Genomic DNA, 24,072 nt, shown 5'->3' with positions numbered 1-24,072 from the left:
ATCCCCATTTATCTTTGTTATAAGTTTAATATTGTTCGGTTACATTTTGTTTTAAATAAACGGCAAGCTCTAATTTCATATATTGGAAAAAATGACCAAGACATTCTTCTTGGAGAGGAGAAGCAATTTAGAAATATATTAAGCAGAAAGCCTGTGGTAGATCAATAAATATTGAAAGCATTAATAGAAATTCACTGTGATTTACTACTTCAGATGAACCATATAATGTATGCAAGAGGGACACGGGTACGCTGTGGTCTATACCACTGAGCCTCATGGGCTTGCTGATTGGAAGGTCGGCAGTTCAAATCCATGTGGCGGGTTGAGCTCCCATTGCTCTGTCCCAGCTTTTTCCAACCTAGCAGTTTGAAAGCATACCAGTGCAAGTAGATAAATAGGTACCGCTGTGGCAGGAAGGTATATGGCATTTCCATGCACTCTGGCTTCTGTCACCATGTTCCATTGCGCCAGAAGCGGTTTAGTCATGCTGGCCACATGACCTGGAAAGTTGTCCGTGGACAAACACCAGCTCCCTCAACCTGAAGCGAGATGAGCGCTGCACCCCATAGTCACCTTTGACTGGACTTAACTGTCCAGGGGTCATTTACCTTTGTACCTTATCATGTATGCAACTTATAAGGTTGACTGAGATTTAATTTGGGGTGAGGGTGGAGTTGCTCTTTTACAGTTCAATACTATGCATGTCTATTTAAAAGTGAGCCCCATCGAAATCAGGGGTATAGGATTGCAGCATAAGTAAGTTGCCAATCTTGCCTTCTTGGGCAAGGTTCTGTAGACTATATCCAGGCACTCTTGGAGGAAACTGATTTTCTAGATCCATTTCAATCTGGGTTTAGACCCAGTTTTGGCATAGAAACTGCTTTGGTTGCCCTGTATAATGACTTGTGTCAGGAGAGAGACAGGGGAAATGTGTCCTAAATAATTCTCCTTGAACTCACAGGAGCTTTCAGTACCATCAGTCATGGTATCCTCCTGGAGCACCTTGTCCGAGTTGGAGGTGGGTGGCACTGCTTTGCTGTGGTTAGTCTTTTACAGAGGGTGATGCTTGGGAGCCTGCTCTTTGGGCCTGTGGAGTCTTCAATGTGGGGTTCCTCGGGGTTCAGTTTCATCCCCTATGCTGTTTAACATCTACATGAAACTGCTGAGTGGGGTCATCTGGAGCTTTGGAGTACGTTGTCAGCAATATGCTGATGACACACAGTTCTGCTTCCAGTCTTGGAATTAGTCTCATTCCCCCCCCCCCCCCACTTTTAATTGACTGGGCATTTGAAGGGGAAGATTAAGCTTCCTTCTCACACCTGTCTGCTCTTTAATTTTTTTTAAATGCCCACATACTTTCAAGAAAATATGCAGTTGAAAGCATCACAATGATGCAAACTTGCAAAGAACTTATGGTTGCTTGTATGTCACCGTTCCAAAATATAAGAAAAGAAATGCAATGTTGGACATCCATTAGATCTTAGCTTGATCACTGGCCCCGATGTTACAGAGGCCTGACTGGCCTCAACATTTAGCGTCACCTATCCCATGCTCTGTGTAAGGTCCTTGGATGGTTGCTCATGAGAAACCAGGCAAAACTCCAGCAGTTTCCTTAGTAGTTTTATTGTGCATACTATGTACAGTGCAGAGCTAAAAAGTTCATGTCTGTATCAACTGTCTGCAGAATCCGGGAGTGGCCCCTTCCGGTTCTGACCCCAACACAAGAGTTTCGGTATACGAAATCTCCACCTCCCCTCTTTTCGTTTCACCCCTCTGTGTACTTGGGGCAATGGAAATAGTGTGTCTCCCTCCTCACCCACTGAGCGAGAGGAGTGCAGGGTCTCTCCAACAACCCCAGAGCTTCGGCTCTCCAGCTCCTGAGCTGCCTGCCCTTTCCCACTGGAGACCTCGCTGCTCCCTCCACTGGGGGAGGAGAAGCTACTGGTCAGGTGGGGCTGAGGCTCTCTGTAGCATCCCGAGAGCCCTTCCACCACCCTGTGCAATTTGGCAGGCATCCTTGCTTATAACTTTCAGGCATCTCTTCAATACATTCTTTGTGCCCACAAACCTTTGCATCTGTTTTGTGTGTGCGCAGGGGTGTCTCTCACCAGTCACCTTAATGATTATAAGCGTTTTAAATTTCATTTCATTTTTTAAAATGGTATTCTGTGTTTTAGCAGTGTACACCAGCTTGATGTTTTATGATATGGCAATATGGAAATACTTCTATAAATAAATATGAGCCACTGGATTGATTGCACAATGTTCATTGAGATTTAATTCCCATCCCACCATCACTGCATTAGTGCTTAGGCTGCAGTCTTATACCTACTAACTTGGGATGGCAGTGAATTCCATTGAACTAAGAGAGACAGCCTGTGTTGTTTTCTATAGCTTGAAACATTAATAAACTTAAATATTATAATATAGTAATGGTTTTGTGTGCCCCCCATTCTAAATTGTTCTCCTTTCCTTGTTTGGATCTCATACCATATATGAATCTTATTTGTGCTTGAATCTTTTAAAAATGTTTTCTATGAATAGTCATAGTCAAACTTGCTTTTATAGATGAGTTGATTTCACAGAGCTTTGGGCTCATCTCTGTGTAGTCTCAGAAATTTTCACACAGAATCCATATTGCCTTAGCATTATTCAAGGTCTTAGTTACCATATCCTACATTTCAAATATACAATGGCTTGGATGAGTTGTATTTCGTATTGGTTTGATGAAGACGATTGGTATGATGCACAGCAAAGAGTAAGATACCTTCTTTTCTAGAAATAACTGCTTTGTATTTAATCTCACTGAATCTTTCTGCAGCGCCTGTTGTTTATAGCATTTATACTTTGCACTGCAGTGCAGTGATTGGATCAGAAATATTTATTTGATGGGTGAAATTTAATCATGTTATACAATGTTTTATAATAACAATTTGATGTTTGGAGCTAAAGGTAAGCTGTCAGTTTGCGAACAGTGGAATCTGTCTGGGGCTCCGAGCTTAAAATACAATATACTGCAAAATCTTTATTTTACTGAATTGGAAAAAAATTGATGCAAAAGCTATGGAGGTGGGAAATAATTAAGGAACGATTAATAGATATTAAGCCAGTTTTACTAAATGCAGCATAGAATTTTACTCAAGTGTTTTTTGAAGGCTGATGTAGGCATTAACAGTATTTTGCAATAAGAAACAGGGTTGCTATGGTGATCTTTGTACGATGTTTGGGGGGGAATTTTTAAAGACATCGAACAACTGCTTCAGGAAATTATGATTTTCTATGGGTTTAAACAGAGAGTAGAGGGAGTAGACTCTGGTTTTTTAAAAAGGAAGTCTGAATTTTGGTGCACTGGTTGTAAGTTGCATGAAATACATCACACTGCACAAATGCAGCTCCATAGATCCTCTTTGTTGTTATGATCAACATCTTGCAGCAGTGCAGTTTTTAAAATGGTACAGCAGGATAAAAAGATCAGTTCAATATTGTATTTTAAAAAATCATAGCAAGTTATATAACTAGTGTCTAAAAGAAATAATATGAGCAGAATTTATTAATTTATTAAATATCTTTCATATCCTGGCTTTTCTGTGTAGAGCTCAAGGCAGTGTTCATACGGTTTCCACGCCATCTTCCATCCAGATACTTTTGAGACCCAGATCTCATTACATTCTGCAAGGTTGTAGCATCATGTGGCTTCAAACCTGAGAAGCTGAATGAACTCAGTTTAGTACAAAGAGAACAAAACAAAGGAAGATGCACTGACAATACAAGCATACAAATATGCATGCCATAATTTGTGATGAGTCAGGCAGATGGATCTTTTGTGAATAATATGTATTTTAGAAGAGCTATTTTATATTGTGTGTGAAAGCTGGGTGGATGCCTCCTTGAAGATGGCTCCCCCCACCCCAACAGCAGATAATAACATTGCTTGGCTAATATGAATGTCCTGCAGAAACTGAAAAATGGCATGATATATGACATTTCAGTGTTTTCTCATTTGTGCACACATGAATTGTTGGAAACAGAAAGACAGCATGCATCGGATGTGACTGGCAATAAGTTGATTAATTAATTTATTTATATCCCCTTTTTTCTCCAAGGAGCTCAAGGTGGTGTACATGGTTGTCTCACCAGTGGCAGTCCTTGGGATGTCAAATTTCAGCAGTGCCTTGTGGAATGCCCAAATTTGGTACCCCCCCTGCCTCTCACCTTCCGTTCTACATCATAGTTGTGGCACCGCTGAGGCTCCATGCCCAGTGTGACTGAACTGGTCGTGCTCCCCTAAATCTGCCTCTGCTCCCACTCTTCAACGGTTCCCCACAACAACCCTGTGAAGTAGGTTAGGCTGAGAGGCAGCGACTTGCCCAAGGGCACCCATTGAGCTTCTTGCTGAGTGGAGATTCGAACACTGGTCCCCCAGGTCCTACACTGGTCCCCCAGCTCTCTTAGTTATACACAATGATAAGGTATTATTACAAAGTTAGAGCAAATACTGAGAACACAAGAGCTGGAACAGGAAGACTTCGGGAAAATGCACACTTGCATATTAACATGGTACCTCTTCGAGAGCTGTAGTTGCCAGGCTACTGGCATTGCTGTGTCGTGTACGTAGTGCTCCACCATGCTTGGACAGCTCTCCAGCATCTTTTAGTAGCAGTATTATTTCATTAACAACATCAGGATTTAATTTCCTCAGCCGTCAAGTAAAGCTGTTTCACATTATAGACAGAAAGAGGCTGCATATTTGGAATCTGCAGGGCTTTGGAATGGACATGGAAATCCTTAAATGGCTTGCAGAAAATGACATCTGTGTAAAGGTAGGGGTAACCGAGTCATCCAGCTTTCTCAAGCCAGCCCATTTTATTAAAAACATACGCCTGTTCAAAGAGATCTAGAACAAACAGTCCTTCAGTTTTATCACTTTTCTATATTTAGAAACGAGGAAGGGCTTAAAATATTACTCTCGATGTAGCTGCCTGGGAGAAAGGTCTCTCTCCCTTCCCCTTTGTCATAGCTTTGGTAACCACAGACATCATTTTTTACTAGTATTTTGTTTATGGTGTAAAATACGAGTGTAGCAAAATGCTTTTGTTTCACCTGTGTCTTGAATAGCTGAGACTTATTTGGCAAGGCTGATTTTATATATTCATACTCTTGAAGAGGTTTAACCTTTCTTTTTCTTGGAGTTGCTTTCAGTTTGTGGTGAATGTGCTTCTCTGTGACTGATTTAAATTACTGAGGAAATCAGCTATTTCTGGTTTGGGTGCATAATGTTGACTAGAGGTTCACGTATTTGCACAATTGATTTTAGAATATTGCTGAGCTAGAAATCTAACAAATTTAAAATCCACATTGCAAGATTTTTTTGGAATATTATCAGGTTTTCCATGCAGAGCCTTCTGGCTTCTGAGGGTCAGAAACTACATCAAAATGGTGAATAGACAACTTGAGGAAAACTGCAATTGCATTGAAGCAATGCAGGTATGTCTGAAATCAGCTGAATAAGGCTGGTAGTGACAACGTAGAAGTGGAATGGTGGAGCATCCCATTAGGTTTTCTAAGGTAGAGCAGTTTGTATGTAGGATGTTAGTAATGTGTTTTCATCCTATAGATAGGGATTTTTAAAAAGTGGCCGAAAGAAGATAGATTTACATAAAATTTGCGTATGCTAAATGCAAATTCAGAAATAATTACTCTTATTTAAATAGAAATAAGATACAACTCTCCATTGTAGCAGAAACCTATGACCTTTACCTGCGGAGTCTGCTTTGCATGTTCATGGGAAGTTTCAAGGGTTTATCTTTAAACTGGATCCGAATGGGAAGGTCCTTCAAATACAGGATTGTCCTCTGTAAAGTAGGACCATCCTATCTATAGGTGGAAGCGGGGCTTAGATGCATAGTCAGGCGTTAACTTTACCGGACTGTGTATGTAGGGATAAAATTATTAATGAACTGCTCTTCCTTGTGTGAACATGTCATCTTCCTGTCCACCTGTTTCGTTGGCATCATGCTCTAACCAACTGAGCTAACCAAAACTCATTTTTCTAAAGAAAGATCAGGTAGATACTACAATCAAATAAATGCAGTGCAGTCCAAGTTTTTTGCAGTTCTCCATAGTGAGGGGGACCTCACTGACCTCATACTCCCAACATGTGTGTTTTTTAGAATCCACCCTATTCCCGTTACTGTAATTTGTTTTTAATACTGCATTTTAAATAGTGGTTACCTGCCTTCTGGTGAAAGACAGGTAATAACAATACCAAAGAATAACACCTGCACATGTCCTAGATGTGCCTTCCTGCAAAGTGGCATTTTGGAGTGATGAAACTTGACTGGCCTGTTTCTGACAGCCTGAAATGTTCCATTATCAAGAAAGAAGCTGCTTCCCTGGCTCAGTGATTATTGATCTGCCCAAAGCCAGAGTGCAGTGCTTCTCCATCTCGGCTTCCCTGCTGGGTAACAGGCAAGTGAGTGGCGGTGGCTGTATACTCATCCATTCTGCACTTTAAGCATAATTTCTTCATATCATCTTGGGATTTCCTTCAGGCTTTTTGTAAAATAAAAATTAAAAAAATACTTCCCCTAGTCAATCATTTCTTCCTCAGGTGGCCAGGGCAGAGTAGTTATTTCATGCATTTAAATCCAGTTTTCTAAACAATTTCTATTTCTCCAAATTGAATGAACACACTTCAGTAGACTCTTACCCCATGTACATTTAGTTCAGGCAGATGGAAAATGTCAGTACAGAAGGAAAACCATCTCTCTCCCCATCTTCCTCCCACTACTTAATTTGAAGCAGCCCAGACTCAGCAGCTTGTTTTCAGCATTTAGTATCTAAGAACCCAGACCATCAGTTAATGGATGTGAGCAGTGCTATTTCTCTAGAAAAAGAGGTACCAGAACTCACCATGAACACTTCCCTTGCTCTCTTATAATGGCAATGGTGCCTACCTGAGAGGTGCTGGACCTGAGTTCCTGTGAGTTCCCCCTGAAAAAAAAGCCCTGGATGTAAGGTGGGGAAAGAGCTGGGTACAAATATATAGTTACCACAGTATTAATTTTAATGCTATGATCAGAAAATTAGACCAAATGTGCAAGTTTCAACAGAACTGTGATATATATTGGAATTAATGAGTGAAGCTTGTATGAGAGCTGGCCTTTGCAGATTGTACCTATGCACAGTCTCCATTCACCTGTCCCAAAGACCAATTAAATAATCTGAGCTTGTTTAATCACAAGGATATTTGCGTCGTTTTATTCAAGTTTCTGTCTTCTTGCTTTACAGCTATGTCTTTCCTAGCTCTTCAGACTTCTACATCAAAGTGCTGAATAAAACATCACTTAAATTATTCTGTTTCTCTTACTCTGTTTCTCTGTTTTCCAGGCAAATATGGCACAGGTTAAGCAAGTGGGCTTATTAGCTGCTGGGTGTCAGCCATGGAATAAAGACGTCTGTGCTGCAAGTGGGGATAGATTTGCCTATTGTGCAACTCTTGCTATTTATATATATCAGGTGAGATGAATTTTTAGATTTCTCTGTGAATATTTTTCTTTCCTGCTACACAGTAATGTTTCCTAGTAAGTGTTGTTGCAGGATTAAACAGATCTTTATTTATTTATTTTAAAACAAAATCTAACTACATATAATATTCCTTTTTAGGGAAATTTTAAATTTTAATTCTGTTAGTGGTTCATTAGTTCAGGACCAGAGTAACCAAGCTGGAGTGACTTGGAGTCTGTGGTACAGATACTGCATACTGCACTCTGTCAGAACTGTTATATATTTCAAAAGCTGTAACTTAGGCCAAAAAGTCATGTGTCTCGATGTAGCAAAGGGGTTGCATGAAAAACAGTAGCCTCAGATACAGATGTCCATTTATGTCTGCTTCAACAGATTAATCTGTCAAGTTTCACCGAGAGCCTATGTGAACATTGCAATTACGGTACACACAGGGGTGGATTTCGGTAATCTTTCTTAATATGGTGCCCTGTACAATTCCAAAATTGGGCATCCCCAAATGGATGGTTTCAATTATGGATCCTCTAAATTTTGTGCCCCCTCAGCTCAGTGCCATGTGCGGGGGAACTGAGTGCTAAGTGTTGTTGTCATTCAGTCGTGTCCGACTCTTCATGACCCCATGGACCAGAGCACGCCAGGCACGCCTATCCTTCACTGCCTCTCACAGTTTGGCCAAACTGCTAAGTGCTAAGTACACATCTCCAATCCGATGTGCATCCACAACTGCTCCATGCATGATTCCCAATCCCATTTCACCCTCTTGAATTTCATTATTTTCCCCAGCCTGCCGTAGGACTCCCAAATTGTTTTTTAAACTCTCACATTTTTGTTTTTTTTAAAGGTAGGCACAAGAGCTGTTTAAGGAAAACTGTTGCCTCTATGCATGAGGTTTCCCTCTTGGATTTCCCTTCAAGCTGTTGCCTTCTCTTGCTGTCAAAACTGCAAAACATTGCATATGCCCACCAGATGTGCATACATGTGCCCCCTTAATCCAGGCTCATAGCTTTAAGAGCTTCATTCTTTTTTTGGAAACATTTCTCCAGGAACCTAAAAATTCTGTAGACATAGTTTTATAATATATCATCATGTGTACAATTAAAATGTGTGCTGTTTAAAGGCAGAAACCTGGGGCTGTATCCAGTGCTGGTCCTGCTCTGCAGACCCATTGCTGTTAACGGACATAACTAACTTATGTCCATTAATTTCAGTGGATCTATTTTGAGTAGAACTTAGTTGGCTACAACTCTTGGAACTTAAGGTAAGCCAACTTAAGGAAGTCAATGAAAGGACAGTTTCCCATTCCCCTCTCTCCCTTGCAGCTCCTGTGCCCCCTGTAACAACTGTATTGAGGGTTTGTGGGCCCTTTTAGACTCTTCTGGGATGGCGCTGCTGGGGCGAGGGAATATTGCTGAAACCTGGGTATATCCCTGCCTGATTTGTGGTGGTTCCCCCCCCCCAGCCACCTTTGCCTCATCTGTGGTGTTAAAGGTGTCTCTCTCTCCCAACCCCTCCTTTATTCCTTCTGAATAAGCTTGTGGGATGCAACCTGGTGGCTCTTAAGCTTCCGCTATTACTTAAAATGCATGTGTAATTAGTTTTCAATGTTTCTCAAAGTAGCGAAATGCACATACTGTATTTTGAGGTATATTTACATTTAATTTTAAATCTGTGTAACCTTTTAGCTGGATCAGCGGTACAATGAGTTCAAACTGTGGGCAATTATGTCTGAGCACAAGAAGACCATCACAGCCGTTTCCTGGTGTCCCCATAACCATGACCTGTTTGCAAGCGCAAGCGCAGATAATTTAGTCATAATTTGGAATGTGGCTGAACAAAAAGTTACTGCAAAACTTGATGGTACGAAAGGTAAGCGAGAAATTTGAGTCTAATGACATTTATTGATAGCAAAATGAAGCCACCAAAGGCTGAATCCAGGAGTGCTGTTCTGTCAACTGAAGACAGCCAAGGCAGAAGAATGTGTGTGTGTGCTTTTTACTGATTTTCCACTTTAGTTCCCTACACACGCAATCTGTGAAGTTTGGGGGGTGGGGGGTGGGGTGCATCCGGAATAGAATGGGAGGTGGTGCAGGGGAGGGGAGAAGGAATTGGTGAACATCAACTTGCCCTTCTTGACATGCACACCATTTCAGTTCACAGGAGCCTAAGCGTGGTCATGGTAGTTTTGCTAGGATGACACAAAAAACAAATACAGTCATTTTCCCAGACAACAGCTTGAAACTACAAACCTCTGTTCTGTTATCCTACTATAGAAAAGAGGGAGATTGCTGCGGTGAAAACAGTTGGCTCTGCTTGACCATTACTATGAATTAGAGTAGAAAAGGCGCCAGTTAAGGTATTTTAATTTGGATTATGTGTATGTATAATTTAAGGGTAGACCCTTAGCCAATTCCGCCGTTAATGCTTTGCCAGCAGTCTGCTTCAGGATGATTCCTATGGAGGGAACAGTTTACATTTGAATGGAAATTCCCTGTGTTTTGTTCAGGAAGGATCCATAACCAAATAGCAGCTCTTCCTTTAAAATAAAAATAAAAACCATGTGACCTTTCCATTCCAGTGGAATAACTTCCTTATGTGTTTCTCCAGAGAAATTCTTCCTTTGAAGAGAAAAAAAAAATACATTAGAACCAGCACACATTCTCCTTCTGTTTTTAATCTCAAGGCTGAAATGTGTTCATAGAGTGAATGTTCAGGCTGAGAAATGAATGTTATTTGAGTTGTCTGTTTAAATTCAGTATCACACTATTGGAGATATGGCACCAAATGTTTTTTAGATTCTTAGATTTGTTTTTATTTTTCAGGAATTCCTGCATCTCTTAGTTGGTGCTGGAATGCAGGTGATGCCGTTGCTTTTGTCTCCCATAGAGGACCCTTGTATATTTGGACAATTTCAGGACCGGACAGTGGTGTAACAGTACATAAAGACGCTCACAGTTTTTTGTCAGACATTTCCCTGTTTAGATGGCATCCCAAGAAAAAGGGGAAAGTAGTATTTGGACACACTGATGGAAGTCTTTCTATTTTTCAGCCAGGTAAGGTTCTTTTTTATAGCATATGCATGTTTTGATGCATGGTGAAGAAAACCATTCTTTTGAGAAAACTGGACACTAGTTTTTCACTGATCCCCCCCCCCACTGCCTCCGCCAATGCATTGCTAATGGAAGGGAGTGGGAATCTCAGTCTTGGGCAGCAGAAGGTTGATTTTAGATTAACAAGGCATCATAATTTATTACTACATAATAAGGACATTCTTGGAATACAGCGGCCTTGTTTGCAAATCACAGTAAGCCAAACTATGTCTTCCTGGGACCATGCAAAGTGGAGAGGAACTCGCACTCATTTTGCTGCTACTGGGTCCTTTTAGTCTTGGCTACAGATGTGGGTGGTGCTGTGGTCTAAACCACTGAGCCTCTTGGGCTTGCTGATCAGAAGGTCAACGGTTCGAATCCCCACGACGGAGTGACCTCCCGTTGCTCTGTCTCAGCTCCTGCCAACCTAGCAGTTTGAAAGCATGTCAATGCAAGTAGATAAATAGGTACAGTGGACGCTTGGGTTGTGAACGCGATCCATTCAAGAGGCGCGTTCGCAACGCGCGCTACTGCGTCTGCGCACGCGCGATGCAATTTGGTGCTTCTTTGCATGCACAAAGTGCGATTTAGTGTTTTCTGCGCATGCACGAGCACTGAAACCCTGAAGTAACCTGTTCCATTACTTCCCGGTTCAGCGCAATGTGCGACCCGAAATAGCACAACCTGAAGTGGCCATAACCCGAGGTATGACTGTACTGCTCCGGCGTTTCTGTGCCTGCGGTTGTTGTCACGATGTCCCGTTGCGCCAGAAGCGGTTTAGTCATGCTGATCACATGACTCGGAAAGCTGTCTGTGGACAAATGTTGGCTCCTTCGGCCTAAAAGTGAGATGAGCACCGCAACCCCATAGTCGCCTTTGACTAGACTTAACCATCCAGGGGTCTTTTACCTTTACCTTTACTGATCATGGTTAAGGAGTGGAGAGCTTAACTGCAGTTCATTCTCAGATGATACACAGAGCCAATCCCTGCTCTAAAATGACCAAGGAAGAGGGAAGTAGGTGTGAGCATCAGTCCATCAGCCAGCATGTTTGCCGGGTACCAATATGCCATAGTTTGGTTCACCGTGCAAACAAGGTCTGTAAATGTTTGCTAACAACAGGCTAATAAAATAAATATATATAATCATATATGGATGGGAATGACTAAGAATTCTGACCATAGGAGCCAACCCATAGAGGATGAGGGGTCTTTGCCCCCCCAATAAAATATTTGAAGGGGCTGCCCCCCCAAGTTGATGGGCATCACCATTCAAATGGTGTGCATGCACTGCATCATGTGATCAGTTATGCGGAGCGGGGCTTACCTGGGCCCCCTAATATTTCATTCAAGTTGGTACCCCTGATTCTGACATCCACTTTATACCAGTTGCTTGATACATTAGTTTCCCATGTGGAAGAAAAGGTACCGGTAGATATGGTGCATCATGAGGTCATAAACTGGCAGCCAGTAAGCACAGTATATTATAACTTCTCAAAACAGAGATGTTTCTGGAGAGCGAGTGGCTAGTCAGAACAAAAAGACTGATTGTCAGTACTTTGGATATATCTTTATATAGCTACAAGAGTAGGCATGTGGCTTCTACAGGTTTGCTTAGATGAATGAAGCCAGTCTCTGCAAGACCATATTCATTTTCATATTGCTATAGCAACTGCTGCAGTTCCGTGTCAGTTCTCATTTTCAGAAGGAGGGATCTTTTTGATTTGTTTTTCGTTTTGTTCAGTGTTGGCAGTTTAGAACCAAGCTTGTCAGAGTAGAAACTCAATCTGCACTTGGACGCATCACAGTAAAGAGAGCTATCAGGAGCCATTTTGTTCAGATGTCTTATTTTTAGCCATTTACCCCACCTTAGACCAATTTAGAAAAAGACACATGATAACATGAATTCATTAATGAGTTAATTTCTGCGGAGAAGGTTCTGGATGCAGCAATTATCTTTTCAATTGTAGGTTTAAACATACAAACGCACAGTCACATCTCATTTTTTCACCTCCATGTACTGGAATTGTTGAGCCTTTGCTAAAATTTGATGAACCAATCAGTTCTGTTTGGTATAAATTTGGAACATTTGCATGTTGGAATGCCTTTGTGTAATCTGCATCCTACAGGGAAGCAGAAGCATGCAGTTTCCTTTTTCTTCTTTATGATGGAATCAAAGCCTGCTGGTGTCTTTTTGATGCCAAAGATATGCATGGACTCAACCTCTACACCCTTATCTCTGAGGAAAAATAGATGATTAAAAACATCATGTTGAAGATGGCCCTTAGTTTCTGATTTGTTAGAATGCATCCAGGCATTGCTCGTAATGTGTGTATCATACCACATTTGGGGTTCTCTTCCTAAGATCCTTCAGTTACCCCCCAATCCAGATCTCTGGGTGAATCTCAAGATGTACATGAAACACTTTAAGCACACAGCTTGTTCACTTTCTTGCTTCATGAACATGACAGTATAGACATGAAAGTGTCTGTTGCTTCCATTGGAATGAATGTGGCATTCAGAGGCTGGGGGACGCTATCTGTGCATTAAAGTTTGTACACTTGCTTTATTTTGCAAGGATGCCTATCTCTATAATGAAAGCTTTGAGAAGTTCAGGCAAGTGCATGCCGTTCACAAGAAGCTGCTGCAGAATTGCATCAGTTGATATTGCAATTGAATTTGAACCCTCAGTCTTTAACAAGACATTAGTAGGAAATTACAGTGAATGGTCTTCTTCCTTACAAAGTACTGTTTTGCCCTCCAGAAAAGCACTGAGCACCTACAGTGCTGTAATTTAAGGCTGAGTCATTATTGAGTAACTAGCAGAATGCAACAATGGCTTTTAATTGTTAGCATTTAGCGTTTTTATCCAGTGCATTCACTTTATTTTCAACTAATTAGCTGTCTCTAGCTACTGGTAACACAGTGGAGGCACACAACAAAAAAGAGTGCAGATGTTTAAAGAAACATGTGAAAGTCTAACTTAAAGATTGGTGTTTATTCAAATGTAAAAATAAATCTGCAGAAGTCATTCTGGTTTCCTGATCCTGTGCATGTTTGCTTTCCAGTAAGTCCCACTGCATCTAGTAGAGCCTACCCCATCCTAAGGATCTCTGCCAGCAGTAGCCAGCATAATCCCTCCAAATAGGGTGTTTCAGAAGTGGAACTCAACTAAGCAAATATCCATTGGATTCTAAGCTAGCCCAGTAAGCCTCAAGTTGCAGTGGGTGGCTTGAATCTTCCCTGGAATTGGCATAGCAACAAAAAACAAAAACCCACTGCTTTCCCAACCAATACATGCAACAGGGCTGTGGATTTGGCAGCAACTCTGCAGCTCCTTTAACTCCTATGCAGCTGGGGTTATGGTTGTACCCTAAGCCCACAAGAAACAATTCTATTCAAAGCTGCACAAAGGCCAAAACCAGAAAAGGCTAATTTAGGTAAACGTCACGATGCAGAGTAAAATTATTTCAAGCAGCAAAAATGAAATCTAAAAACAAAGTTTTGTGTTTCATAGAAGAGATACGTTACTACAGAAAATGGTATTGTGGGTGAAGCTGCTTGCTAAGATGGAGAATAGTGAAGAAACATGGAAAAACATGAAAGTTTTTCAACTCCCCAACATTCCAACTCCCTTTACTACTTGCTGATTGGTTCTACTCCTCTTCTCCATGTCATTTGTTTAGAACAGAATTTTATTTATGAACTGGTAAATGGTAGGTCATACCACTTGACTGTCCATGATAAAGCTTTCCTTTTTCTTGGGGCACCTGATGTGATCCTCGGGTCTTATAAGATGCATTCTGGGCCAGAGCCATAGGAAATAACCATATTTTGACCAGGTCACCTTGGCAAAAATGTTCTTTCTTTCCCCTCCTTTATCTATCCTAACTCTGAATTCAGAATCCAGAGGTTCAGGCTAAGAAAAAATCTCTGCCCCTAAGACCAGCATTCAGGCTTAAGCCAGGAGCCAGAGTTTATTGACCAAGGTTTGTTCCATGGAACAATTGTTTGAATCATGGATGCAGCTTTTCCCTTATCCCACCCCCCACCCCCACTCCAAATCAGCTTTATTGGTAGAAAATCAACTTCAATTAACAAGAACAATAGAAGGTTCCTGAGAATTGCAATGGCTTTGCCTTTCGTCGAGTAACCCGAAAACTCATATCTGCTGAGAAAAATGCAAAGAAGGTCTAGTGTCACAGATTCAATCTAGAGCTCATTGAATCTGTTGGGAGCAATCATCATGGGCAGTTGCTGTATCCAGTAGGTTGGATCTGCATTTACTGAAAGTTTTCTACTTTCTGGAACTTGTGTTCAGTATCTGGAAAGCTAACTCTTAACCTGCTTTTAAAATGGATACATCTTTTACTTTTCAAGGTTCTAAGAGTCAGAAACATGTTCTAAGGCCAGAATCACTTGAAGGTACAGATGAAGAAGATCCCGTTACTGCCCTGGAATGGGACCCTCTCTCCACAGATTATCTTCTTGTTGCAAATCTGCACAATGGAATTCGTCTAGTTGATTCAGAGTCTCTGTCCTGCATTACAGTCTTTAGTTTCCCTAGTGCAGCAGCATCTGTGCAGTGTTTAGCATGGGTTCCTAGTGCTCCTGGAATGTTTATCACTGGAGGTAAGCAAATATTTTCACACATTGTTTTATGAAATAGTAAAATATGTAATGCACAGGCACAATCCAGAGCCATGAATGCCAGCTGGTTATTTCCAGGTTACTTCAGTAGAATGTGATTTAAATTGTGAGTTAGCTAAAGGTGAGGACAGAAGATTTGAAGAGTGATAGAAATGGCAGCCAGTAGCCCTGAAAACATATGTAAATGTCTCTGTCTTGAAGCAAATTATGGAAAGGGGAAAAGAAGGTTCTGTGGGGGTTTGATCTAGTTTGGGTTAAATTGGGTGGTGAGGGGAGAAAAGGTGGCTTTGGTAAAAACTTCATAACAATGCCAGGACCACTTTCCTCTCCTATGCTCATTCTTGTTCGTGGAACAGTTTTGTATCTGGTTTAAGAAAGTTAATTCACACACCTCTTGAAAACTAGATAACTCACATGATACACAAGAAGAGGGAACAGACTGAGGGACTGAGGCTAACACACCTTCTTGGCATGAAAGCATGCTCTGTTAGCTGGTGTGCATGCTGCAACCCAGGTTGGGAAACCAGACTCACACAATGTGTGAAAAATAGGTGAAGACCAATGCTCTTTTTTCCAGGAAAAGAGGTGCTAGAACTTGCCATGAATGCCTCTCTTGTTCTCTTATAACAGCAATGGCGTCCACCTGAAAGGTGCTGGAACTGAGTTCTGGCAAGTTCTGGCTACAACGCTGACATCAAACCCTACATATATTAAGTAAAATACGCCCCCATCCACCTCTTTCCCCCTTTTCTTCCCAATGTCTCAACAAATGAAACTGATTTGTAAAAATGTTACATGGGGAAAAATATGAGAGAGACATTGCACATACTTTTGTAAATCAAGAAAATCTTTAATAAAAATACAAACAAAGCCCTGGTGAAGACATACAACACTTTATGAAACAGGACATGGGCTCTATTTGTCATATTCTGTTTATGCTCCAGAGATGACTTGTGTTATGTTTATCTTGTCTACCAAGAAATATGTATGCATTAATATGTACAAAATATATTGCAGTTGTTAAATTTCTGAGTCATTGGACTAGATGGATAGAACTTTTTGAATTGATAATCAGAAAAGAAATGGGATTTTTTTCTCTTAATACAGATTCTCAAGTTGGTGTGTTGCGTGTCTGGAATGTGTCACGTACAACACCAATAGATAATTTTAAACTGAAGAAAACAGGTTTCCATGGTTTACATGTTCTTAGTTCTCCCCCAAAGAAAAAATGTAAGTATCTTTTTTTTAATAAAAAATCACCTAGAAAAATGTGCCTTTTCCTTTTCTGTTTGCACTTGTAAACTCTTTGTTGTTCAACAAAATATAACATAACTATAAGCCACAGTGAATGGCTTATCGGGATTGAGCAGCCTGCTACTTTGTGCTGCCCTGTTGCTCCTGCTTCGCTCCTTCTCTGGTACCAGCAGGAACAACAGGCCGTGAAGTGTTGACTATTTGTTACTTCTGAATATAGGGTTATGAGTTGTTTCTTTCAAATAATTCACTGCCATGGAGAAATGGCTAGTACAGACTGCCTAATCTTGATAATCCACAGTTTATTGTTATGTGTGAACTGGGCCAATATAGGCTGTATAGTTTTCCAAAACACCATTTAAAACATGCACGCACAAAAGGAATTCCTCCTTAAGGATTATCGGAATACTTTAGAGAGTCTCATTTTATAATTCAAAATGCATGCCAGTATGAAGATTTGAAAGCATGCTAGTTAAGATGCCTTACAACTTGTTGAAAGCTCACTGATCCCTGAGTGCTCCATTCTATCCTCCTGTTTTTCTCCCTTTCGCCCCCTCACCAACCTGCAATCCATTCTGTTTAGCATCTTTTCTTTGTTTTAATTGCTGTAACACCCTTCGCCCAAGGCAGTAATGTGGTGAGTCTTCTGGCTGTTTAAGGGAGGGGTGCCATTTGAGAGAATCATACCAGGAATGCCTTTCCTATCTGGGTCTCCTTTACCTGTGCAGAAACAGCAGCCCATTTTGTTTCTACCAGGCTAAAAGGGTTTGGGAGAGGCATTAATACTTCTCTCTCTTTTTTTGAACTTGCAAGAAGATTGCTGAAACTAACTGGATAGCTGATGTAGAGTAGTGGGCTATGAGCAGAAACTATGACTGAAGTGCTTGTCGATCAGAAGGTTGGCAGTTTGAATCCACACGATGGTGTGAGCTCCCATTGCTTTGTCCCAGCAGTTCAAAAGCATACCAATGCAAGTACCGTATTTTCCGGCATATAAGATGACTGGGCGTATAAGACGACCCCCAACTTTTCCAGTTAAAATATAGAGTTTGAGATATACTCAACCGCAGATTCTCCACCCAGCGTATAAGACGACCCCCGACTTTTGAGAAGATTTTCCTGGATTAAAAAGTAGTCTTATACGCCAGAATATACACTCTGGCACTGGTCATGGTGTCCCGTTGCACCAGAAGCAGTTTAGTCATGCTAGTCACATGACCTGGAAAGCTTTCTGCAGACAAACACCGGCTCCCTCAGCCTGAAGCAAGATGAGCACCGCATCCCATAGTCAAGTTTGACTGAACTTAACCATCCAAGGGTCCTTTACCTTTAACATATATGGGAAATGTTCTGACTACTTAGAGAAAAATGCTATAATTACTGTAATTATTGTTATTAATTAAATTTCTATACCACCCTTCATCTGAGGACCACAGGGTGAATTTTATAAACAAAAAATTACAAAACATAGTAACAAACAAAAACAATACCCCCCCCCCCCCCACGGTTTAAAAGGCCATAGATTAATTAGTCAGAGGCCTGGGAGAAGAGGAATGTTTTCGCAAGGTGCTTAAAGGTATGTAGCGAAGGTGCCAGGTGAGCCTCCCCAGGGAGAACATTCCACAAGTGGGGAGCCACCACGGAAAAGGCCCACACTCATGTTGCCACCCTCTGGTTCTCAGATAATGATTGAAGGGTCCAGGTTGGTTCATGGGGAAAGGTGGACCTTGAGGCACTGCAAGTCTTGCTATTAAAATATAATTAGTATTATGATGCTATGTGAATTAACAGATCCACTTTCTGTGACTGAAATAAATACTGTTAGTAAAAAAGAACTTCTCATCAGCTGATTTTATAAATTTATTGTACTAAATCTCTCTGTGCCATATGCTTCAGTAAGATAACACTGGTGTCTGAAGGAGACAGCTGGACTGAGAAACTAAAACATTTAAGGAAAATAAAGTTTATGGCTTCAAAGTACTGGAGAGTAAATTAGGAAATTCTCATACATAAGAAATTCTCAGATGTAAGAAATAAATCACATAGGGCTTAATTTCCCAAGGAATGTAGTTCCCAGTGTCAAGTGGACAATAGTTTGTTTTAAATGTAGAAGAACATAAAACTTATGCTAATGTGTTTTATCTTTTTAATTCAGCATTTTCTTCAGAGTCTCCTACCAAAAACCACCACATGTCATCTACAAGTGAGGCTGTTCCACCTCCAACTCTAACACAAAACCAAGCATTTTCTCTCCCTCCTGGGCATGCTGTCTGCTGCTTTATGGATGGTGGAGTGGGACTTTATGACATGGGAGCCAAGAAATGGGATTTTCTTAGAGATCTGGTATGTTTGCTCTTCTTTCCGGTCTTTGAACTCAGGGTCACTTAAGGTGTTTAAAATCTTCAGGTGATGTGCCCTAGCTGTTCCTGGGGATGCTTTCACATGGAGAATATTATATGTCATTGGGGCTGTCTGTGGATACAGATGTTTCTCCCAGTTGCAGTTTCCAAGCCCAAGGTTTTCTACCAGCAAAAATCATGAGTATCTGAAGCATTCCCAAGGGGGTATTGCTATGTCCATGTGTTTGTTCCTTTATCTGCACTTATCCCTGGTGACAGAGGAATACCTTGTGGAGAATACTTTTTGAACATGTGAAGTAGCCCAAATAGAAATAATTAGTTTGTGTGCTAATAATTAGGCTGTTTGTTTCCTCCTTCTTTGAAGGGACTTGGAAAACTACAGTAGAAGTGTCACCCAGAAGCAGTGTGCCAGATTGGATGGAACCACTTTGCTAGCTTCCCAGGCTAATGCGGGGAGGAGGTTGCAGGAAGGTCAGTGTGATTTAAACGCTCTGGCAGGAGTGCTGGATTAGCTCTGATGGTGCGTTTGCACTGCACTGACCTTCCCACTGCTTCACCCTTTCCCCTCCTGGTAAGCAGCGGCGACCTGCCTGCCAGAAAGGTAGTGTAGCGTCTGCACCCAACCTGGCAATCCTCTTCTGGTGTCAAGCCTCTTCTCTTGTAACGGGGCTTTCTTTTGTTGCTCTAGGGTCATGTCGAAACCATCTTCGATTGTAAATTCAAACCTGACAACCCTGACCTTCTAGCTACCGCATCCTTTGACGGAACAATAAAGGTGTGGGATATAAATACTTTAACTGCTGTCTACACTTCTCCTGGTAACGAGGGAGTCATATACTCCCTTTCATGGGCTCCAGGTGAGAATGTTTTACCTTAGAAATAACTAAAGTTTCATATAGAAAAGAGAATGCTTCTTAGCTAAGATTGGTGGGTATCCAGAGTTATGTATATTTGGTAACTTCATGCAGAAAAAAAGCACAGCTCAGAGCAAAAAAACTGCAAGGGCTCTTCCATTCACAGAATTGCGCTTTTCCACTACAGCCTCTTGTGAGACGCCCCCTCAAATGGCCTCTGATGTACCTGTAGTGTGAGTCTTGCAACTGGGTTGGGGGCAGGATTATAGTACCCGGCACAAACTTCAGCTTTATTTTTTTTTAATGGTTTGGGGGAGTTTTTTAAAAGCAGATTTATAGATTTTGTCCTTTCAAAACTAATTTTAGAAGTGTGTCAGCAGTGCCTGGTGAAGTCTAAGAAGCTCAGAGGGGGTACTGAATAAGATTTTTTTTTATTAAGAAAGAAGGATTTAATCTCCCACTGCATTTCTTTTCTGTGTCTAACAGAGTCGTATTGAAAATGCACAATAGCAAATCATTTAGATGTCAGTATGATTTCAAAATAAGCGAAATTATGTAGATGTTCTTAATTTGCACATTTCGTTTCGGTTGGATAATTCAGTTCAGGCTAGTGCAAATTTTTGGTCACCCTGTAGAACATAGATTTTTCTTTTAAGTGCAAAGAGTACATGAGTGAAGGGGGGAAAAATCAAATTGCAGCAGTATTTTGTGCAGAAAGAGAAAATTGGTCAGAAATGGGCTTAGTTGGGGCAGCTTATAAAGGCAAGGATCAAAAGAGCAAGTCATGCCAATTGTAAACACTGTGAACTGGTTGTGTCATGGCAAATAGGAGGCAGCATGCTATCTCATTCTAAATGAAGAAACAAGGCATGTTCCGTGAAGGGTAAAGAAGCTAAGGAATCTTGAGATGCATTTGAGGAAAAAGAAAATGGGAAGGGGGAAAAAACCTGACTGCTTGAGAAAATAAGAGTGAATGTGCAAAATGGTTGGCGATTCTTTGGTAACATCAGAGGTAGAGCTGAAACTGAGTATTAGGTAAACAGAACAAAGAGATGCCTGCAGTGAAAATTAGAAGAACTTTGAGGAAGCTTTTATGGAGGAATATGTTTAGAAGAGTCAAAGAGAGCACAGTCAGGGAAGGTCTTTCATTACATTGCTTGTTCTGAGCCTTTAATAGGTAAAAGGAAAGGTAGGATAAATAAGAATATAGTTAACCTTCTATCTATCCAATGGACTCTTTCCTAAAGGAGACTTGAACTGCATAGCTGGTGGAACTTCCAGAAACGGTGGCTTCATCTGGGACGTCCCACGGGGCAAAATGATAACCCGCTTTAATGAGGTAATGTGAGTTTGGTTTTAAGTTCTTATAACTGAGGTTATTGCAAGAAGGTAAATGACGTTTCTGTGTGCTCTGGCACTCGATGCAGTGTTCTTTTGCTGCAGAAGTGGTTTAGTCATGCTGGCCACATGACCCAGAAAGCTGTCTGTGGACAAATGCCAGCTCCCTCGGCCTGAAAGCGAGATGAGCACCACAACCCTTTAGTTGCATTTGACTGGACTTAACCGCCCAGGGGTCCTTTACCTTTACCTTATAGCTCCCACTAATGCTTGTTTAAGGAAATGTTCAGTTAGTATGTGTACCAGTAACTTGATCCTAAGAACTATTAAACTTTAGCTGCAAAACAAAAATCTAGGCCAAAAGTGAAACTTTTGTGACTTATTTAGTCAGTGGTGAAAAATACCCCTCCTCCAGCAATTTGGTGGGGAACACTTAGAATAAAAGTGTCCACTTACCATTAAAAAAATAAAATAAATAGAGCCAAACAATCTTGGGGAATGAACAGACAGTAGTAAAAGTCACGGTGGGGAAGGTTTGCTGGTTTCCCATCATGCACACCTTCCCCTGGGGACATTTCAATCATCCTAAAAGCGCTACGTTTTAGATAAAAATATTGTGTTTTCTGTGTATCCTCAGTTAAAAATTGAAGTGTTGCAGATTCAAGTGGTGGTGGTCTTTTGGAGTCTTACTTAAACATTTCAATAAGGAGTGAGATCTATGCCTAAGGGCATAGTAGAAATAGTCTTGGGGCCAGACTAGATGTGACACTAATTGTATGAATACAGTTTTTTATGCAACTAGCAGTCATGAAGAGGCTTGAGCAGCCTTGGATCATAGGGGTTGAAGTGCTTATAACTGTGGGCCTGTCCTGGTGCAGCAAAAATAATCTCTCACAAGCTGTTTTTTGTGTTTCAAGAGAACCTTCTATTGGCAGTTACAGGCAGTTACTGGTCTGAACAAAGACATTGGGTTCTTATCTCATTATACATGACAAAGCTAGCTTTAGCCATCTCACCCCTTGCCTTTTCCTGTAAGACCAATTGCAGTCGTTAACAGTCGTCAACAGGTTTTCCACACCTATCAGCCAATCACCCATTCCCACCACCCTTCTGAGTAATACCCCTCCCCACTCTTTCACTATATATAAGGGTCTAGTGACTTCTGTTTCAGTGTACCTGAAGAAGTGTGCATGCACACGAAAGCTCATACCAAGAACAAACTTAGTTGGTCTCTAAGGTGCTACTGGAAGGATTTTTTTAATTTTTTGTTTTGTTTCTTCTGTTGGCAGAAAGAGAAGTAGGGGAGATGGGAAGTTGATCTCCCCAAGACCTTTTAAACTTCTTCCTGGCTACTGTTTGCATAATGAAAACATGTGTTAATTGCATCCACGCAATTCAGGTTGCATCTAGTTTCCTCATAGTCTGGAATTCAGAAGAGCACTAGTATTATGATTGTGCATCTAAATGCTTACTCTTGAGTTACTAATTTAAAAGGTGGCATTTTAAAGTTTGTAAACTGTTGTTTAAAATCTTTAAAGTTCAAAACATGCTCAAAACAAAATTAAAAAATTCCTTCCAGTAGCACCTTAGAGACCAACTAAGTTTGTTCTTGGTATGAGCTTTCGTGTGCATGCACACTTCTTCAGATACCCTTGGTATGAGCTTTTGTGTGCATGCACACTTCTTAACATGTTGTTGGGGAACTGATTCAGGTGGTATCTATTCATCTTCATTTGGCTATAACTCTCCAGTCTTCGCCTCACTTCTGTGCTACTTAAGACAGAAATTACTAGAATACATTAGCTTTGTGTTTCATCCTCTTTCTTATCATGAAGAATGCAAAAATATTACCTAAAAGAGGCCACACAAAATGCCTCATGGGAGCGGGAGTTATGTTTGCTTAAAGGCTGGTAGAAAATATTGATTACTTCTACTTGGAAAAGCAGGGGTGGGGAGTCATAAGAAAATTATATAAATAAGAAAAAAGGGGTGAATTATTTCTTATTGATAGGTATTTTACATTTTTTGAAGCATGGAAAGAGTGGAATCTTCTGCATTGCATGGAGTCATAAAGATTCCAAAAGGATAGCAACCTGCAGTGGAGATGGATTCTGGTGAGTGCTATTTTGAATACAACTCTATGAAAATTTATGTGACAAATAACAAAGCATTATTTGATTTGACTACCTGGCAAATGTGAATTTGATCATATCTACTGATATGGAGGTGCATGCTCCAGAAATCTAGTAGTGTGATTTCAGTCACTTGTCACTATTTTTAAACAAAAATGCTGATTATTTCCAATCTTAGCACTGCAGTTCGCCAGTGCTAAGATTGCTTTGATTGCAGCTATAAGATCAGCCTTTGAATGTGGTTCAGAAGGCAGCAGAGGCTTATCTCCAGTCTTAGTGCTGTGGAATCACACCATTGTGGCAGCAGCAGAGGCTTAACTCTGATCTTGGCACTTAGTCCTTAGATGGGAGATAACATATCTCTGCAGATGATGCCATATGATGTAAGGTAACTGACAGGAGGGCTTTGCTTGCCCAACATGGCCTTGCAGGCCAAAATTCAGAGGTCTTACAGCCTAATTAGGCCTGTAGGCTATAAATTATCTAATGATATATCACCACTGATATACATTGTGATGGTATTAATTGATTTGATTTTCTGGCAAAATGTAAATGGATAGCAGGCATTGTCATAAAGTTGCATGTCCCAACAAAGGACAAAGATGTGATTTTTTAAATGTGGTTATAATGTTGAACATTTCATAAATTCATAGTTCCCTGATGAACTGCCATACAGACCTAAAACATGTTGGATCACTGTGGAGGGTTATTAAATTTATATAATTTTTAATTGAGCTTTTGGGCTAGCCCCATTTGTTCTGTGTAGTTGCTGCTGCGACTCCCTTTCTGTGCCTCCATTTTCCCCCAAAGTGCCATGACAAACAAATAAAACCATGTAAATACAAAATTATAAATCTCTGATTTCCATATTCATTC

General features: G+C 40.8%; 1 protein-coding gene across 7 annotated transcripts in view; it reads left to right on the top strand.

Moving 5' to 3' along the window:
* WDR17 (WD repeat domain 17) overlaps positions 1-24,072 on the top strand; it is a 51,646-nt gene that overhangs the window by 4,299 nt on the left and 23,275 nt on the right. For 3 of the 7 annotated variants that reach the window (XM_033159854.1, XM_033159852.1, XM_033159853.1), the window contains exons 2-10: positions 7,390-7,518; positions 9,207-9,390; positions 10,344-10,574; positions 14,989-15,240; positions 16,366-16,488; positions 18,668-18,855; positions 19,561-19,729; positions 20,974-21,065; positions 23,096-23,178. In XM_033159854.1, the coding sequence (XP_033015745.1) occupies positions 7,396-7,518; positions 9,207-9,390; positions 10,344-10,574; positions 14,989-15,240; positions 16,366-16,488; positions 18,668-18,855; positions 19,561-19,729; positions 20,974-21,065; positions 23,096-23,178 (1,445 nt within the window). In that variant the 5' untranslated portion in view covers positions 7,390-7,395. Of the gene's footprint in view, positions 1-2,505; positions 2,759-7,389; positions 7,519-9,206; positions 9,391-10,343; positions 10,575-14,988; positions 15,241-16,365; positions 16,489-18,667; positions 18,856-19,560; positions 19,730-20,973; positions 21,066-23,095; positions 23,179-24,072 lie in introns of those variants that run through there. The other 4 variants (XM_033159855.1, XM_033159856.1, XM_033159850.1 and 1 more) reach the window with 4 other exon arrangements.

This window comes from Lacerta agilis, chromosome 9 (genome assembly GCF_009819535.1).
Source record: "Lacerta agilis isolate rLacAgi1 chromosome 9, rLacAgi1.pri, whole genome shotgun sequence".
Lineage (NCBI taxonomy): Eukaryota > Metazoa > Chordata > Lepidosauria > Squamata > Lacertidae > Lacerta > Lacerta agilis.
This window is presented reverse-complemented; position numbering and strand designations above follow the sequence as displayed.